At 38.6% G+C, this 20,000-nt stretch overlaps 1 protein-coding gene across 2 annotated transcripts in view; it reads left to right on the forward strand.

Moving 5' to 3' along the window:
• Window positions 1-736: 736 nt before the first annotated feature.
• Window positions 737-20,000, forward strand: part of CCNT2 (cyclin T2) — a 22,740-nt gene continuing 3,476 nt past the window's right edge. Inside the window, exons 1-6 of one of the 2 annotated variants that reach the window (XM_009700042.1) lie at window positions 737-811; window positions 8,573-8,701; window positions 9,818-9,878; window positions 10,988-11,050; window positions 17,463-17,508; window positions 18,842-19,005. In XM_009700042.1, the coding sequence (XP_009698344.1) occupies window positions 764-811; window positions 8,573-8,701; window positions 9,818-9,878; window positions 10,988-11,050; window positions 17,463-17,508; window positions 18,842-19,005 (511 nt within the window). In that variant the 5' untranslated portion in view covers window positions 737-763. Of the gene's footprint in view, window positions 812-8,572; window positions 8,702-9,817; window positions 9,879-10,987; window positions 11,051-16,613; window positions 16,685-17,462; window positions 17,509-18,841; window positions 19,006-20,000 lie in introns of those variants that run through there. The other variant, XM_009700040.1, reaches the window with a different exon arrangement.

Below are 20,000 nucleotides of genomic sequence, written 5' to 3' on the forward strand. Positions count from 1 at the left end.
AGCGCCTTCTCCCCCCCTGTGTGGGAAGCCTCCCCGGGACTCTTCCCGCTCCTTGGGCAGCCCGTGAACGGCGCTCTCGTGGGTTGGAGCTGTGGCCTTGAGGCACAGAATAGGAGGAGGAGCCTCGCGAAGCCCCCGCTCCGCGTTCTTTGTCGGCGTGTGAGAAGGGCACGGGTGGCGGGCTCTGGGGCTGGATGTGGAAACGCCTCAGGTCTCCGACCTTGCCTTGTAGCCGCGTTTGTGTCGATAGCTGCGGGTTTAGACACTTTTAAACTAGATCCCAGTTGGTTGCGGACCCGTTTTCCTTGAAAAGGGTATCTCCTCGTTAGCCATTCTTTAATTTCACACACACACACAAAAAAAAAGAGATCAGAGTAAGACTAAAACCTGAAATCCTCTACTGGAATAGTTGAATTGGAACAGAACAAAAGCACTTGAGACAGTATTTCAGTGTCTGTCGCCCATTGAGGAGTTTTCATTCAGTGGGTGAGATGTGGCTGGTCTGGTATGGGAATCTCCACACTGTCTGCCAAGCAGATGGGCAAGGTACGTGTTAATATCGGTTAAGTATGTGTTAAGATCAGTGAAGTTCTGAAGTGCCACGTCCTTAATTCATTTTCAGATGAAGACAGTATGTTGAAAGCAATGACTGATGTAGAAAGCGCATTGCGTTTGATTCTTGTAAACAATTTTCTCGGTATGTAGTGTTTCCTTAATTTAATCTTCCAGATCTCAGCTTACGATAAATACTGCAATTGTTTACATGCACAGGTTTTATATGCATCATTCCTTCACAAAATTTAATCGAAATGTAAGTATGGTTTTATATGCGGTAATAATATGCCCATAATTTTGGCGGTCTGACTGGCAAGTGTTATAGTCCTTTGCTGGATTGTAAAGTTTGGTCTGTTTATAGGAATTGTAGCTTCTTATCAGTGGCTTGGAAGCAATAATGATACTTCTTTTCAACTTTGAATTATTTTAACTAGTGGCAATTAGATTTTGCCTTCTGCCATTGAAAAAAAAAAAATAGGCACCATCAGCAAACACATTTCAGATGTGTGAAGAATGCATTTAGATGTTTCAAATCTGTCTGGTGCTTATGTGCTGCAGTTTGAAAGGCTGATGTGTAGGAACACACATTTTTCTTAATGAAGTCAGTGGTAGTGCTAGCGTGGCATGTCTGACAATTATGATATGGTTATGTGTGTATCCATATGGATTATGTATCTGTTCTTGAAAAACAGTGTAAATGCATTTAACTTATGTAGTCTTAAGCAGTGTGATACGTCATATTAGACAAAAAAAAAAAAATCTAAATCTGATGAGGAACTGCCAGCTCTCTTGTTTTAACTAATAAACTGGATATGCTGAATCTGAATACAGAATGTGTTATGAAGAACTGAATTCTTCAGTAAAAATACTACCTGTAACTGAGGGATTTTGTAACAGGTATGGAAATTGAGATAACAACTTGAAAATTTCAGGCCTTTTTTTTGATGTTCACTATTGGATGGAATAGTTAGAAAAATAATAATACAATATTCTAAGTATTCATGGTTTGGGGTTTTTCTTAAGTACTTTTCATCATTTTTTTATGTTAACTTTGCACAAAGAGTTATAATAATGGTGGTGAGGATGAGTTTTCTCAGATCTTTGCTTTTCATGATCAAATAAACAGATTGAGACTGTGACAGATGTTATAGTCTAGACCAGAGCGGACCTTGGTCTGCCAGGGGGTAGCATCTTGCACACCTTGCAGTGTCTCAAATTTGGGCAGGTACACAGTGGGTTACAGTGTTAGCCAACTTTTGTCTGGCATGAATTTGTTTATCATTGGTGGCTGAGCAAATGAACATCTTATTTGGTGGGATTTTTTTGGCAGGAAATACATATTAGTTTGTAGGTACATTTCAGAAGTGTATTTACTTATTTTTGTGCAAAATCTGAGGTAAATTCAAACTTCCAGCAAGCTTGTTACCAAAACTGCGGTGTTACAGATCTTTATGTAATGAAAGCTAAGTGTTTTAACTACAACCAGAGCTGAGTGTGCATAAGCCTGAAACACTTCAACCAGAAGAAATATATAATGCACATTTTGTTTATGTGGTGACAGAGAGCTATGTATTGAGTGGATGTACATATAAATCAAAATGTACTTCCCTGACACAGTTTTCTAGTTTTAGAGCAAGAATAGCACACATGAAGATCAAGTTCCAGCAGGCTTGGTGGTGGAATATGCTCTTTGAAAGCGTTTCTGTAATATATCAAGTGAAGGCAGTGAAACAGTTGTTCCGTCCTTCTCCCTGCTGTGTACCTGTCCACGTAACAGTAACTTATAGCCAGTGGAAGAGGACCTGCTGAGGCATCCAAAGTTTTCTATGACTGTGGATAGTTTGCGGACTTGATAAACTAGGGAACTGCTTGGAATGGAGACGGTGCCCTGGGTAGAGCTGCTGTAGCTGGGGCTCGTGTTATATACATCGCCTGCTAGATTACTGTTTGTACTGTCATCTGGTAGTATGGGATAGATTTAGGTGGCAAGCTTTAGCTGCCGTGTTCAGGTTTTCACTGAACACTGGAAAACGCCTGTCACTTGGAACTGGAAGCACAGTAGTATTTGGATATACAGTGCCCTTGTTATGAAAACTACGCCTTAAGTTATATTCATGAATCTTAACATTCACAAGTAAGCTATGTAAGGGCTGGATGCCATGGAAACTGCAACTATTACGGGGGGAAATGTATTGTTGAATTAATTCTCAGGTAATAGTATTCAAATAAAAGTTAAAGGCAAGTGCACTGCGAGTTAGCAGTCAGTAATATTGATAACCTTCTGTAGCTCTTAATGAGTGTAAGGCCAGACAGCAGCTTTGTGTGTGTAAGCGTTTTCTTCTGTATTTTCCTATAGGGTAAAGGGGGTGGTCTCAAAGTGAATGTGAGTCATTTGTAAATACTCCCAAACCATCTGGCCAGTTCTCCAGAGAGAAAGCAAAAGCCAAGGACTGTAATAAATACTTAATATCAGATCTCCAGACTACTTGGCAAGCTAAAAAAACAGAACAATGGTCATCCACTGCAACAAGAAACTAACCCTTAGAAATTATATAGTAAGGTACTAGCGGTCTTGAAGCGAAGACCTAGCTAAGGTTTTCTACAGTATATGGTGTGTATTTCTTTGTTGTGTGCATGTGGTGATGTTTATCCATGGCAAGAAGGAATCTGATGGCTGGGGCAGGAAGATTAAATGGCCATTAGTCAGAATGCCTTATGATCTCCAGCTGAAAAAATGTAGCCCATGTTTTCTTGCTTTATTGGTAGGTTAATGTTTTTAGTCAAGTAATAAACACTTGCATATTTATCATCATGTAAAATTGCTGGGTGGTACAAATCTACACGTATGTCTTGCATATAAGTCACATGCACTAAATTGTTAATAAGCAGGTCTTCTGCTTATTGACTGGATAGCTGTTGTCTTAATTCTGTGTTTGGTGGTTTTTTCCTCAATATAAGTTACTGCTAAACAATTTTACAGGCTTTCAAGATTTTGAGAATCAGCTGTGAATTGGGAACAGAATTCACAACAGTGTCTTCAATCTGTAGAGTCACAGGGGTGGCACATAGCAGTTAATGTAGTTTTGGTTCATTTTGAATGCATTACATTTGCTGCTCTGATGACCAAATATCCCTATTTTCGCGAAGTTACTGTGGGCTAGCAAGTCACTTTTGAATTACTATGGATTATCTATGAAGTATGTACATTTAGTTGCAACGAAGAATGTGTCGGGGTTTTGATGTTGCAATTAAAGCAGGTTAAGGCCTTGCAAGTTTGCTGTGCCCCAGTAATAGGGTGAAAACTTGCTTTACCAGTTCTGGTAAACAGAATCAGATGCCCTGTCTACTAGTTTTCCCTAGCCGTGCAAATGACGATTCAGTAACTACTACGATTCTCCTCAGCAGTAGTACAAATTATTCTCTCTACGTTATTGTTTACCAGGGCATAGTAACTTTGGTTTGCTGAGTGTAAAGTTAGTCATTGCTAATGTTGGGGTGGAGAGGGAGCTTGCTGGCTTTTTGTAGGAAATACTAGCTTGACTGTTCTACTTTAAAATATCTTGAAAATTAAAAATCTTCTGGAAATACTGTTTCTGTAGTACTTAGTGTGTTTGATATTATTATATAGCAAATACCTCTTTTAGAGGTTTATCTTCAGTACACTGTGATTTGAAGAACAGAGAACGGGGAAAAAATCCTTGGTATGCTGGAAATGAGAGGTAAGGTATCCAAATTGTAGCGGTGTTTTAAAATATAATCCTTAGAAGTGCCATGTGGAATACCAAACAACCAATTGAAAATACACTTGATGATGCCAAAGTTGTTTTGTGTGACATGCAGTGGAACATAAAATGCTTAAAGAAGGCTGCGGGAGGAATTTTTTCTCTGAAGTGCAAGGTAGGTGAGTTGTGCAGAGGGTTTTTTTTGTTTCCCATTCCTCTGTATTCCATTCCTGACTCTTGGGCCTTGTCCACATTGCAGTATTAAACAGTTGACTCTGCAGTTGTGCAAAGTTCTTAAAACTTTCATAATATGCACCAAGCTTTAGTAAGGCTGTTTTGGACACTTCAGTTCTGTTTTTAATTTTGCAATTTAACATATTTCCTGGTTTTATGCAATGTGAGCTCCTGGGTATAATAAAAAAAACCTAGCAACTCTTTGTGTTTGCACTTGAAAAACCTCTGTCATAGACTGGAACCACTTAATGTCTTAAGCTAACTTGTATTAAGTCTAATATTAAAGCCTATATACTAATATTGGCATTCATAGGGATAGGGAGTTCCTGAGAGTTTGCTGGGAAACTACATGCATGCTGCAGATGTATTCTGAGATTATTCCAAATGCCTTCATTGTAGCAACACTGTTTTTACAATATGTCTTTTCCACTGTACTTGTACCACATGTACCAATAAAACTTGCTGTATAATGCGCTTGGACTGTCATAATAAGGCTCTTATGTTTTGGTTTTTCTGTTTCAGTGGGACGTGGTTTCTGAGATTCTCTGCTAGTAGAAAAATGGGATTTAATTTCATAAATCATGTGTGTTCTTCTGAAGACTTTCTCAAAGTCTTAAAGAATATTATTTGGGGTGCATGGTAGATAACTTCTTTAAATTATTTTGTTTGTTTTATGTCAAATGGAGATGTTTATATATAGGAAGCTTACAGTTTTGTCAAGTCTGTGTCTTTAATTTTGCTTTTCTGTTCTTTGCTTTTTCTGTCATTTTTGAGAATTGGAAATGAATGAAAGCGTTGGAGTAACTTTGCCAGTTACACGCTTAGCAGAGTGTGTCGTCTTCACTGAAGGCTCTATGCGTGCCAGGTCTGAAATTTTATTAGGATGTCTAGTTTCCTGAATAAATACCAATGGAGACAAAATACTGACTTACTCTAAACTGGGCATGAGAACCAAGGCAAAGACCTGAAATTCTTTGGCCAGAAGCCAACACTTCTTTTTGAAATAGATAATTGGGAGTGTACATAGATTTCTGATGAATCAAAGTTGAATGCCAGTTAATCAGTTTGACTTGAATCAGCCTCCAGAACTGTATTTTATGTAAGGTCTTGGAGATCAGGAATTGTGTGAAAACTTCTTGGCCAGAACTGATCCGTTTCAGTAAATTAGATGATATCCTGAAGTCAGCCTGATGAAGAAGGTGCTTTTTGGGAATGAAGTAAAACTTCAGTGCAGTCAAACATGGAATAATAGTGGGTGAGAATTTGCTGATGATTTAGTTGTGCAGTTATTGGTGACTTGGCTCAAAGAATATCTCTGTGAAATGTAAAAATTGTCCTTCATGGTAATTATTGTGAAAATTCCTCGTATGTGTAACTATAGCCACAAACTGTGTGGAAAGAGACCTTTTGTTAGGATGTATTTGAATTAAACTTCTACACAAAGCTAGAAAAACTGTAAGGTGTGAATGCAGGTACTTGGGGATGAGTGTGTGATGCTTGGTGGGGGCGGTAAGGCTGAAGAGAGGGGGAGAACAGCAGGGAGCAACAGTTCATGGCTCACAGTGCAGTTGCTTTTGTTCTTCTGCAGCCCAGCAGTAAGGCACTGCTACAGGTTGCTGACTGAATATCTGTTTGGCTTTGTTTTAAATTTAAAAAAAAAAAGGAAATTTTGTGATACTGGGCAGATGGAAAGGATCTTCTATTTATTTTCTATTGAAGCTTCTTTCCATCATCCATTCTGTTTCTTGTTCTATACATTTTGTGACTTAACTTTCCTTCCTCAGTGACTTCACTATGTTGAGTCTTAGTTTTCAGTCCATGATGGTCTACGTCATTGTATCCTTTTTCCTCAGTAAAAAAACCAATTGTACCAGTTGTGGTCTTTCTAGTGTCCTCATTAATACCTTGTTTCTGTCCAATGTCTTGTTGTCAAACTTGTTTCTTCATAGCTCTGTTGATTCTTAAACATTCCCAATTTCCTTCTCTCAGTTGTTTGTGTTTCTCTGGCTTCCTGGCCCTGTCTGCTAATCTGGCTTTTCCCAGAAACTCAGGATTATCTCTGAGGATGTAATCCTCTTTGGCTGGCGCTGGTGTGGAAGGTGCTAGCCTCAGACACCTTCCTCCGTTATGCCTGCTCTAAATCACTGAAGCACAGTGGGCAGAGGTTACCGCAGGGCTTATATGGATGAAACAACTGTAGATGAGAGAGGTTTGCCTGGGTTCCTGCGTTACTGGGCGGGAGCACACTTCGTCTGCTCTGTAAAATATCTTTACATGGCTTGCGTATGTTGGGTTGTACATGTGCATGCTACTGTACATCTTCTGGCACTTCAAAGCTGTTGATACTATAGTTTTCTGAACTCCAGAATGTATTTCCTTCACATTTAGTGTTTAAAGGTTTCTCTCCCAGCTTAAGTGAGACACATTTCAAGTAGTATGTCCTTAGCAAAGGGAATTCCTTCCAGAATTTCAAATCATTACTTCAAGCAATGTGCATAGGAACTTGTCAAAAATCATCGGAAGTCTTAAATGACAGCATTAATATGGCCTTGTTCAGCAACACCTGACTTCAGGTTTTTATTTCATTCATTTGTAAGGCTGAAGTTACAAACTTCTTAAATAGAAAGTAGTTCTTTTGTCTTTGTTGTGAAAGAATTTGCTCCCTGTGACTTGTTTTGGGTGGTTTGGTTTTTTTTAGAATACTAGATTTCTTCATGGCAGGTTTCTATGCATTAAAGGGTATCACCTTCCCACGGTGTCAGTTTTCCTCAAGTCTGCCAACTTACACATTTTACTTAAGATTGAAGTTAACATTTCAAACTGATTTAATGAGGTAGAAAGTACTCCCTCAATACATTTGAAAACTCCTGAAAAGTAATGGGTGATCACTTAGATATTCGATTCTAATTAGTTCGTTGCAGTTTTTCATATATTGCGAATTTTTCTACGAAATGTTTCATTTTGGCATAACAAGGGGCAGCTTGCTGACAAAAAAAAAGCTAAACCTCACTTTAGGGGGGAGTATGGCTGCTATTCAGTTCATTCAGTCTAGTCCTACTTGGGCATTGAATGAGAAATCCAATACCTGCACTGCTTGCACCATGCATTAATTAACTACTCCACAAGCAGCTCTTTCAGTCTCTGAATAAGACACTGGCTTAATTTTAAACAATTTAATCTGCTCATGTCTACATAAAGATTACTGTCATTTTAATTCCTGTTTAACGTGGGCAACTTTTGCATTCAAAGAGGACCCTGATTTTTCTAAGTCGTTTATGGTTAGCCATGTTCTGTATCTAGATACATCAGTCATTCTAGCTGACAACTAGGCATCAAAACTCTACTTCACAAAGCTAACTCTTAGGTGGTGCTGAACTGCGAATGGGTGCTTTGCTGCCAGCTGGTGACACCTAGTTCTGTAAAGATTTTCATACTTAAATGTAATTTGTAGTCTTTACTGATGTTTGATATAACTAATGTTTTATGAATCCTTGTGCTTTGTTCTCCAGATACTGCTGGGTGTATAGTAAAGATTCTAAGAGTAAGCTATGTTTATATAACAAGCTGCTTTTATTAAAGTTCTCTGCAAAGCTTGCTTTTTAGGAGAATCAAATGCTAGCAGAACTTATGATTGACTGTTTTGACTTTTACTGAAAAGATGGTGTAATGGCTCACTACTGTGCAAGAAATTGGATGAACTTTCTTACGAAGTATGTTTAACTTGAAATAGCTTGTTCTAGTGTGACTAAATCTTCTGGACCAAATCTGTTCTTTTTATGTTGAACTAGAATTAGTTTGACCTCAGACATCTTGCTCACAAATGTAATTTAGCATTTATGCTACTCCTTCCCTGTGCTGCTGAGAGGATTACATCAGTTATAGAATAAAACATGACTTGTTTTTTGTTGCCTTGCATGATTTCAGAACTGTTTTTAAGAAAAAACAAACACAACACAAATCCAACTTCTTAAACCTTTTCTAATAACCAGTTTAGACTTTCCATAACTTTTTACAAGTAGGACTCGAATTTTTAAAAAAATACATATGTTTTTCTTCTTCAGATAATATCTCCTACGGCATTGTTTTTGGCTGCAAAAGTGGAAGAACAGCCACGGAAACTTGAACATGTTATTAAAGTAGCGCATGCCTGTCTTCATCCTCAAGAGCCACAACTGGATACAAAGAGTGATGTAGGTGGAAGTCATGGTTTTAAAGATAATTGGATGACGCTTCATCAAATGATCTGTTACATTGTCTTGACTGGATTATTGCTGTCTGCAAACTGGAAAAAAAAATTTGTTTTTACACCACTTAAGTCTTTTGTATTGCTTAATATAACTTACTAAAGACTCGAATACTTGTGTTATGAAACTTGAAGAGATTTCACCATCTTGAGATTGCATTATTTTTAAGACTTCCACGTGTATAGTAGAAGACTAGACTAGAGATTAAATAAGAGGTTTCATGCATAGTTCCATAAATTACACAGTTTGCGCAGGGAGGAGTTCAGGACACTGTGTTCGTCTTTCTCAACCAGAGGCTAACTATGCACCATTGTCTGCATTCTGATTTAAAGGACGCGGTACAGTTGTCAGCTGCTGCCTCTGCTATACGTTGGTCGTCTTTTCATTTGCCAAAGTTTGTACAGCTTCCACTTACTTTATAGTTCACGTTTTCTTTCCTGAGATAAGTCTTCCTGAAACCAAATGCATGAGGAAATATGGTGGAAATGCACTAGAGTTGTTCTGCTTGATATTCGGGCTGAACTAGTTATACCCTGCTGGACCTCAGCTGATGTATAAAACTATTTGAGCACCTTTGCTATGCTTCCAGTTCTTGGAATGAGATGAAGGTATATATAGATAAAGATATATGCGTTTGAGCCCACAAGCTTGAGCTAGCTTAACACAGGCCAACTGAGATCTCCAGCTGTGTTTTAAAGTACTTGTAGAATGGATAACCTGCCTTGAGATATTTGAGTTGATTTGCACTGGCAAGCTTTTGTAATTTTTATAGGGTCCCCCACCTTCTCCCAAAAATACTTTGCTGGAATAGATTATGTGAGATCCAGACTAAGTAAATCTTACTCTAAAAGATGGTTAGACTGATATAACTGAATTTGCAGTAATGCTTATACTGGTAAAAGAAAGTATTACCACAGTGAAGTATTCTGAGTTGTCAGTTCTGACTGACTTGGATAGTGGTTAACTTGTGTTGCTAGTACCAGTATTCAGATAGGAAGTGTATGAATAAAATTTTGAGACAATAGCTAACTACGTCTTGACCTGTTTGCTTATTTGTTTCAGGCATACCTTCAGCAAGCCCAAGAGCTGGTTATACTTGAAACAATAATGCTTCAAACTTTAGGTATGTCTTTCTATATCTCCTGTGCAGCCAACTTACCAAGAAGTAATGGGACCCAAGTAACTGGATTTTTGATGTGCTGTTGATATGCTAGGATTTTACTTTTTTTGTGTACAACTTTTGGCATGTGAATTTAGTTTCGTATTAGCAGTTCTATTGTGTTCACTTTGGAGAAAAAAAAGCATGTCTATACTTGTGAAAGAGATGTTTCTGACGGTTTGATGGGGTCGAAACATGTATCTTCCCAAATAGATTTTACTCCAAAGTAGTAACTACATTGATACTTCTTCATATAAGGTAACATGTTATACAAGGTTAGCTGTGTACGTGTTCTGAAGCAGTTGGGAAGAGCTTTATACCAAGTGCTCTTCCCCCTTTTGCGTTTCAATAGAGGAACATTGTGTAACTGAGCAGGGTTACTGCCCCTGAACATCACAAGTCGTAGTGTATAACCATTTAATGGATTCAGGTGACTCCAAAATTTGAAATGGAATATTCTGCTAACAAACTCTTCTGACTTTAACATAAATAGAGCCAATTACGGCTAGCTGGCCTGAGAACGTGGACTTACTCGGATATTCTTAAATACCACTTTGAGTGGTATTTTTAAAAAAAGCACACAGTAGTGACCTAATTCTTAAAATAGTATCATAAACAAAGAAAGATTTCTTAAGTCACTGACAAATTGACTAAATTTGTAATTTCATAGATGCAACATGTTTAAGTCCCAGAAATCAATGAATAGTGGGTGTGCACACACGTATATTTCAGTGTGTCCGTAATATAGCTTTTATTGACTTACTAATGTACTAGAAACTGTTCAGATATGTTCGACTTTAAAAATAGAGTAACTTCCCAAGTTACACACACACACACATATATAGAGATATATATGACTTGAGATTACTGAAAGAATGTTTTACTGGTTGATCTTGAAGTGGCTATTCAAAAGCGTGAAAAGGTGCGGAATAAAAGGCAGTTAAATAGTGTTACTTGATCTGCAGTGCAAGGTTTAGCAAGCATTTTACATCTGTGGGGAAACAGAAGTGGATTGGGTTTTTTATTTTACAGGTGCAAATGTATAATTCTAAAATGTATTCGTAACTCTTCAGGTTTTGAGATTACCATTGAACATCCACACACAGATGTTGTGAAATGTACGCAATTAGTGAGAGGTCAGTGACTTTTAACTGCTTCTGTAAGTCCTTTTTTTTTCACTTTTCTAGTAAAATTTGAAGGTGATGTTATTTGTCTAATACTATCTTCAGCAACTGTGTTACCCAAAGAGTTTGTTAAAAGCTAGTTACTAAAAGCTTGATCTTAACCTTTAGAGTTTAAGAGTCCAGTTCTCTGTCCTTCATAATGTTTTTTGCTTTCTTATTAGCTATGATTTTAATAATGTCTGTTCCATGTTTTCTCAAATGGCAGAAGCAGTAGTTGAAAACTGAATAGCCAACTACTTAGTATCATTCTGCGTTGATTATTTTAGCTCTGAAGTGGTTTTACCAAGTGAAGTTTAGACTGCATGATCATTGATGGCTAATGCTAGCTTTCTGTCTTAGCAGATCTTTTTAGGTAATGAACTGAGGGGTAAAGAGAGTGCCTAGCAGGTCTGCTATCGCATGCAAATACTTCAAGATGTGGCTAATTGTTTTTCTGGAGCAGAGTGTACTTACTTGGTTTGGATGGTAGCGCAAAATCCCAAACCTTTTGTTAAACAATCATATCCTCTAACTTGTATGCAGCTCATGTGACTGGCTAGAAACCTGTTTTGTTCTTCAATATTTTTTGTTGAATTTTGGCAAACCTTCCTTAATTCTTAAATTGGTTTCCTTTGAAGCTTTAAAAAAAGAAAAAGAAATCCTCTTAAGATGGAGGATGAAAAAATTAGGAATCAGTTGTAAAAGCACCTAAATTAGGCTTTTCACTTTAATTATGTTCTTTAATTAAAAAGTGTTTGGAAATGATTGGACCACAGTTGTTAGTCTTTAGTCATTAGCTGTTTTTGCAGTGAAAAATGCAAAGTTAAATGCTTCAGAGTTTTGGGGATTGCTTTCTTAGAAAATATAGGAAAGTTAGGTACAACTTAATCGTGTTAACTAGATCTGTTTTGTAGTAACTGTAGAATTAAAGTTGTTCTTTGAAGGGAAAGTATCTCTCATTTTAAAGTAGCTTACTGGTATTGTGTCTTCAGAGGTTTGATTCTGAGCGGGACTGATGCTGTAACTTATTTGCATATAAAGTAGCTTTATTGCTATGCTTGCTGTAAGATAATGATTCTTTGCTTTCTGTCCAGATTTGGTTGTGACTTGGTGCATAAGTCTGATTGCACCTGAAGTCTCCCGAGTCTGCATCAGCAGCTCTGTAGGGTTTTGCTTTGGATTTTCTTAGCTGTTGGTCAATGTAAATGTGAGCACGCATTTCACTGTTTTGTGGGGGCCCCTGCACTTCTGCTCGGTATTTGGGGCTGTGGGGCAGGGTAGCAGGCAGTATGGTAGCTGCATCAGGATTTCCACGTTAGCAAGTATATTTGACTTGAGTCTACAAGAAGAAAGGCATACTGCTACACAAACTTAATTTCCTTTAGTCAAGGGTAGATAGCACTCTGAGACAGTTCAGCTTTTTCTTTTGTGTTTTGTATGCTACTCTTGTGTGCTGACAGAATTCATACATTGAAGGTACATGCTAGTTTTTAATTTTGCTGTTTTAAAGCTAGTATTTAATGTCAGCACAGTTTAACAAAATACTTAGAATTCTAAAATTATACCAAGTCTTGAAATCTGAAGACTCCAGTGAGGGCTGAAAACCCATGTACCGCAAGGACTAGAGAAAGTGAATGTAATACATCTGATACTTGAAAACCTACTCGCTGAAGTAGGTGTGCTCCTTAGTATGTGTGTATGCAAATGGAATTCTTGTCAGTATATGCCCCTTCTAGGGGTGGTATAGGCTGTGAACACAAGACTTGAGAACCTTATATTAAAGAAAAAAAAAAAATTAATCCATAAATTAAAAACATTGAGCATGACATCTGTAGTCATGCATGCAAGTCAAGCAAGTAGAGAATAATTGCTGTGGAACGTTAGTCTTCTGTATTGAGTGAATAAAGAGATGGCTTGCGGGCACAGTGATGTATTTTCAAAGATGTGGTGGTATGATTTTAGTTGTCTATCTCTTAACATTTATTTATCGGACAGTGTGTTATTTTAATGTGAATAGGTGCAACACTTAGATATCAAGTCCTGAAGCTTTCAAAATATATCTAAGACTTGTTAGTGTTAAGCCTTTAGTGTTAAAGGGATTGACTGGGAAGTTAAAGAAATGCAATGTTGCTTCATCCAGTTCTGGTAACATGTCTTCTTGGACAAAAAGCACTATTTCAGAAGGCAGAGAATCACCTTTTTATTAAAGGTGATTAACTGATCCGACTGTTACAATTAAAACCTCCAACTGTAAGTTTGAGTAGAGAAGGAAGAGAGGAATATAATGTGGTTGACTAAGTATCAAAAGAGAGGCAAGAAAGTTAGGTGAGGTATGCAAGTGTACTTAAGGTTGTGGCTTAGCATGTGTGCACTGAATTGCCACGTGGTGAGAAGATGCTTTTTTGCTGACTAAACTTAAGTGGCTAAGAGGACGGCTGATTCTCTATATCAGTTTTTGTTGTCTTGCATCCAGGGTAATGTGCCTCATGCTGTCACTGTTACTACCTGTATTAATCTTTAAGCTACCCTCTTTAAAAACAAAATTAAAAACCAAACCAAATCAAAAAAACAAAACCAAACCAGGTTCTGTTGATGATGTTCAAAAGATTCAGCCAAGTCCTTGTGTTAGAAGACTGTCTAGTTTTGTAGTGGCATACCAGAATCGATTGCTGGAAGCTGAAGATGAACGAGTAAGTGGGCATTGGTGCAAATAAACATAATTGCTTCAACGTGCAGCTAAAGAGAAAGTTGAATTCTTCATCTCTAAGATTGAAAGCCTTTCTGAAGGTGGTATTAGACAACACAGATCATTGTAGATAAGGGGTGACTGGATGGATACATGACTCGTGACGTTCAGGCATAAGGTATCTAATTATTCCTTCTGGTTCTCAAAGATTCATGGGTTGATGAAATTGTTCCATCTTTACAGTTTGGTCAGTATAGTAGACAAGGAAAATGGTGAGGGCTCAGTCTTTTTTCTGCACCATTCTTCCTCAGTGTCAAGAGACTGAGAAGAGGAGACAGGACCATCATTCCTTAGGATCCCACAGGTCCTCTAAGGAATCTGAAGGCAGTGGATCTGTGAAGGCCTGTCAGCAAGCCTCAGTGCCCATTCCAAGGATGTTCCAGTACTGAAGAGAGAAGAAAAGAAAAAAGAAAAACATACCAAAAACTGTTCTGGTGTCAAACTACCTGACTGGCTTGAATGCTAGTTGAATGATCAGCAGTGAAACCGCCCTAGTGCCGAGACCATGACATGGTCTTCTTAAGCTCTGGTGTCTGTCCCCAGCCTGCTTCTGGTGGAACTTGACGGGGAGGAATCTATAGCCTCATCTCCATCTTGGGAAGTCTTCAGTCATTCCTTTTTCTGTGTTGGTACACAGCCTTCTTTTGGAACTGAAGATTGGATCCCAAGGATTTCTAGGATTGTTCTCGCTGCTCTGCAGGTTATCAGGTATCTCGAACACCCATGATCCTTACTAATCTTTTGTGGAAATTGCACTGTCAGATTCTTCAAACATACCATAGTATCTGTGTGCACAGGTGCCAGTGGTTAAATCAGGCTGATAAAGACAAAGTCAGCAGAAGAGGAGATGAAAATGTGAATCCCCTTTTTCAGAGGGTATTCTCATGAGGAAAGTTTAAATCTTAGCATACTAAGTGGTGTGGAAAGATCTTAAACACCAGCTGCGCTCCAGCACTGCTACAGGCGGCCTTCATGTTCTGAACTTTCACCTCAGGCTTTTACAGGCCTGTTCCCAAGGTTTATATCCTTTCAAGAAAGTAAAACCACCAGGACTGCTCAGACCTGAATGCCTACACCATGGCCTCCTCCAGCCCTTTCCAGATACAGCAGGCGTCCACCACCATACCTCCATTCAGAGCCTGTGGCTTTTTTCCTTTTGCCCAGAAGGACTTCAGCAAGCTTTCTCTCTTCTGATGTTGACTGGCTTATCTGCAGTCTCCTCTTTCAGGGGAATGCTTACGTACGTTGTCAGGGGCCTAGGCAGAGCCAGCTACCACCCTCCTAAGGGTGACTTGGCAGTCACGTTTTCACGATTATCTCAAGATCCGAGGTAACCTAGTGTTGAAGAAAAGACTCAGATGTCTTGGAATTGCAACCGGTTGAATTGTGTGGCTATGCCTAATAAAAAGCATTTTGGTTTCCGGTTGGGAATTTCTTGGAGGCAGTAGCCTTTTGGAAGGCGTATTGGACAGCAAGCCCCATTTCAAAATCTTGATTACTACTTTAGTAAACCCCTGCCTTACAGTTGCTTCTGCAGCAGTGAGACAGGGTAGGTGTTTTTAAATCACTCCTGAATGATAAAATATATAACTGATTATTAATGGCTGGCATCACAGTCATCAGTTCTGCACCTTGTGAGTTACAACAGAGAAGCTCTGCTGGCTTGTTTTAGCCTCTGCTTCGAGATTATTTTAATTTGGAGATGTGCTTTCCACTGCTATAAAGGAAATAATGCACCAAAACATGGGAACCGAAATTTTTTAGATTTAATTTTAGTGATGGATTTTACTAAACCAAAGCTGTCCTAAATGTAAGAGAAGAGTTTGGGACGGATGTTTTCGGTTGTGCCTTGTGTTACCATAGGCTTTAGTTGTGAGCTGAAATTTCTTGCTGGTTTTGGCAGTGATGATTATTTAGCTGTAAATAAGTTGAAACGCTATCATACTGCTTGTAGTATAGGTAAGGTATTTAGCACGTTAATTTTTGATTGAGGCTAAAATCTGTGTTTCAAGATGTGATTCTTTTCTTCCAGGTATGTGTTTTGATTTACTCAACTTTCAAGCTGATGTTAAATAGAAGTTTTCTGGCATCTGCTTTTCTTCCTTGTTCAAAAGGGACATTTCAGTGAGAGTAGAGATGCTTCTTGGTCCGGTCCCTTAATTCAAACAATGTTGTAACTTTACAGAACATAGAAATCATTGAAGACCCTTTAAACATTACTTTGATGAAAAATGAAGAGCAAGACATCAATTTCAGTCTTTTTCAACCATTCTGTAATTTCATTTGTTTTGTTACGATGGTCTCATTTTACTTTTTCCTTTTTGGTAATACTGCCTTTTTTTTTTTTGATGGGAGGGAGAGGGAAAGGTTGAACTCCATGGTTATCTGGCATGCAATTACCATTATAGTTTGCAAACTAAATACTACAGTACAACACTGTCACATGGTCAGTTCACCTTTTGATTGTTATGGATTAGTAGAATTTGTGTGTAGGAACGCATCCTGTTACCTTGCTACTTCCACACTCTTCTCAGATTATGGCAGTGCCTGGCTGCGTAGCATAAAGACAAATCTGATTTATATTCCTTGCCAATCCTTAGAAGTCAAGTTAAATCACATATTTAATATGCTTTTTTAAATTAAATTTTAAAAGCCATTGCAGTCTTTCTCAAACTTTGTGGAAAGATTATGATTCAAATAAAAGTTTAACAGTATTCCCTTTGACATAAAATTCAATAATACGCTTTCTGCAGGTAGCACTGATTTCAAGTGATAGTGTCAAAGTAAGAATTCAATGAAGGCTGCATTCAATCGTCAGTTAAAACCATTGTGCCCAGCTATGCCATTATATGCGTGTTACAGTAAGTTCTCTGACTTGAGCGAGGAGCGTTGGGGTTTGGCTGGCAGGGGTCAGGGCTAGATGGCTCTAACAGCCTAAGTCATTCGCTTTTCGTTTCTGGCACCTTGCAGTCTTGTGTGGGTTTTTCCTAACGATAACTAAAGTGGAGTTGTTTATTTCCTGTCAAAGCTTTACCGTAGGTTTAACCAATGTGGAACAAAATGTTATGAGTACGGTGCTTTTAATTAGAGGGAACAGAAAACTTGTTTAACTTTTTTTTTTTTAACCGTCTAGCTTGGGAGCTTGCTGTGCTGTAGGGCTTCAGGAGAGTGAGGTGGCTGTTTTCGAGGAGGTGCTGGGGGGTGGGAGGGGTGTTATCCAACTGTCCTGCCATGCTCCTCTTCAAGAGCAGAACTCGCACTGTGCTATGTGTTAGCTTTTATTGACTGCCTTGCTGCAGCCCAAGGTTATGCGAGGGGCCCTCTGTAAATGAGGGGGGGAAGCAGGTATTCCTAGAAGAGAGCGCGCTCGTGTGAGGCGTTCGTGGGGTAGATGAGCAAAGTGCAACTGTGGTGTGGGGAGGGTCAGTGAATGGAATGACTGGTCCATCTCCAGTTACTGAACGTAACGGCCTCTTCTGTATCTCGGAAAAGTTTATTTTAAAGGCTAGTTAGCCCAATTCAGATCAGTTCTGTGGAAGTACGGAGTGGTGCTTTTGGAAGGTAAAAGTGCTTTAATTTTGGAATGAACCTGACAAGCTAGCGCAAATCTTTAATCTCTCCGTTTTTCTTTTCTTACAGCAAGCAAGGATTTGGCACAGACATCCTATTTCATGGCTACCAACAGGTTGTTATCCTGAACCTCTTTGTTGCACTGTTGTAGCACACTATAGCTTCCTTTACTGCAGGGCCCCCTACATGTGTCTTACCCTTGTTGCAACAGGAGACTGGGCCATCTACAGTGGTGGTACCTTCCTGTTTGCAGTGCGGTGTATTGTACAAGGGCCTGATGGCACAAAGGGGTTAAATGCACAATGAGAAGTGTAGTGGTGCTTTCTGATGACATTTTCTCGATTGTGAGTGCATAAGTCTAAAATTGGTAGCCTGAATAGCAGCTAAAGATTACAAAGAGCTAAACTTAACCTAGAAATTCGAGCATCTTGGTAAGTACAAAACTATTTTTAGTTTACACTTGTAGTTAATGGCAGTTTTCTCTTAACTTTAAATATATTGATCCAATTTTAACTTATAAAATTGTAGTGGGCCTAAGATCTTTTCAAGTAGCTGATTTTTGTTTTCAGATAGACAAGTAGTAGTCCAATGTTCTTCCTTTTAGAAACAGCTCTTTAAGATTAATATATAGTTTTAAAACTTGAATATTTACATAAATTTAAAGTTTCAGGATTCCACGTGGGGGTTGTGTATACGTGGCCTGTTGTAGAAAGACGGAATTTGAGAGCAGACTTTAGTCTTGATTTCTCAATTACTTCAATTTACTTCTTGTAAAACAACTTTGAGCTTTAAGAGGATTACATTACATGTAGATAGTTTGTAAGCAATATCTGCTGGTTATTAGAACTTTTCCAAATAAATATTTCTTGGTCATTCCTTGATGGGCAAGGTTCTGTATTTGAAATGACTCTTAAGAAAATTTGTGATAAAGCAGTGAAACTGAACCAATGTCTTTGTGCTGCTGCCAGCTGGAAGCTGAAGGCGAGTTCACAAATATCACAAATCCAGGCCTAGTGAAAGCTAAGCCCACAAGTAATTCACCTGGCTTCTGTGGAACTATTGGGTACCTTCTTCTAATTGTCTCTTTTAGAGACAGCATAATCAGCTGTATGGGTTTTTTACTGTAGAATTTGAATGGACCGTATTATACTTCTTTCTTTTCAGTACTTAAGTACAGTAGAATAACTGGTAAACTTATTTACTGTTCGTCACACCTTTTATAGGAAAAGCAAATTAAACTTTTCTACCAGATAAATGCCCTGCCCTTTGTTTTCTTAAGGCAGTAAGATATCTTATGAACTTAATCAGAAAAATGCTCCATGAACTATGTTTAAGTGCTGTTGCTTGACAAGTTACCTTGTTCTGTATGTTAACAGTCGATTTGTTTGGGTTTTCTGTTTTACATGTTTGATTTCCTTTGGTTCCTCATTACGAAATTTGTGCAACAGTCTTCACCTTACTACATTCTGTCTTCAGTACAAGCCTACAGTCATAGCGTGTGTGTGCATTCACTTGGCCTGCAAGTGGTCCAACTGGGAGATTCCAGTATCAACTGATGGAAAACACTGGTGGGAATATGTAGATCCTTCAGTTACTCTAGAATTACTAGATGGTAAGTAATACTGCCTTTTTCTCATCTGGAAATTCAAGGGTTTATTAATGTACAAATGGGAGTGTAGTATAGTAAGAGCATAGCTTTCAGCCTAAATTAACTCTGACTGACCTCACGTACCGGATCCTCAGGAGAAAGAAAGGTATAGGAGAGGGGGAAACTTTGGAAGGCAAACTTGGTTCTGAGGCCCTTTTTATTTCATCTGTGGGCTGGGGCATCCACATAATGCTTTGTAGGTGCAGGTTAGGATCTTCCTTTTAAGTGCTGTTCAGAACCAGGAAAGAGATGGAAATCTACCAGTGCAAATTCACACAGTCCTGGTCATTTTATGACTTCCAAGTTTGTGGCTTCACTGTCACCGAAACAACTGTTCTTAAGGCTATACATAAAATTGCCATGTTTATGAAGGTAGTTCCATGTTAACGACTTGCTATAGCTTATAATCTCTCAAACTCCTGCATCATCTTGATTATTAAAATCTCAGGAGATGTGTGCTGTAAGCCCGCGGCGAACACCACTTAATTCCTCAAGCATTTATGGAGTGTAATAGACTCAGGCAGACCAAAGGGCTGAGACAGTTTTGCAGTTGGGAGCAGTTTAGTTTATAACCTGCTTGCGGAGTTCTGGAGAAGCCAGTTCTTCCAGACCTGCAGAGATCTACTTTTGCATTCAAATTCTGACTGTACCTAATTATTTTGAGCTTGTGAGCAAAGTTAAATTTCAGTGGAAGGTATTTTTATTTGCAGCTGACAAGCATGGAGACATGTTTCCTTGTGGACATACTAATTGCAAGGATCTTTGGTATTTTAACACAGCCGGCTACTTTGCAAATTCATCCAAAGCTGTTATTTCAAACAGGGTGCTTCAAAGGGTCTGATGGGTTATATTTTGTTCAAAGCTGTTATTGGTTGCTCCTGAAGTTCGGTGGAGTGACTGAAACGGTGACTTAGAAATGTAAATTTTAAAGGAAACTTAACTTCATACAGGAAATGCCC

This window comes from Cariama cristata, unplaced genomic scaffold, assembly GCF_000690535.1.
Source record: "Cariama cristata isolate BGI_N322 unplaced genomic scaffold, ASM69053v1 scaffold20395, whole genome shotgun sequence".
Classification (NCBI taxonomy): Eukaryota; Metazoa; Chordata; class Aves; order Cariamiformes; family Cariamidae; genus Cariama; species Cariama cristata.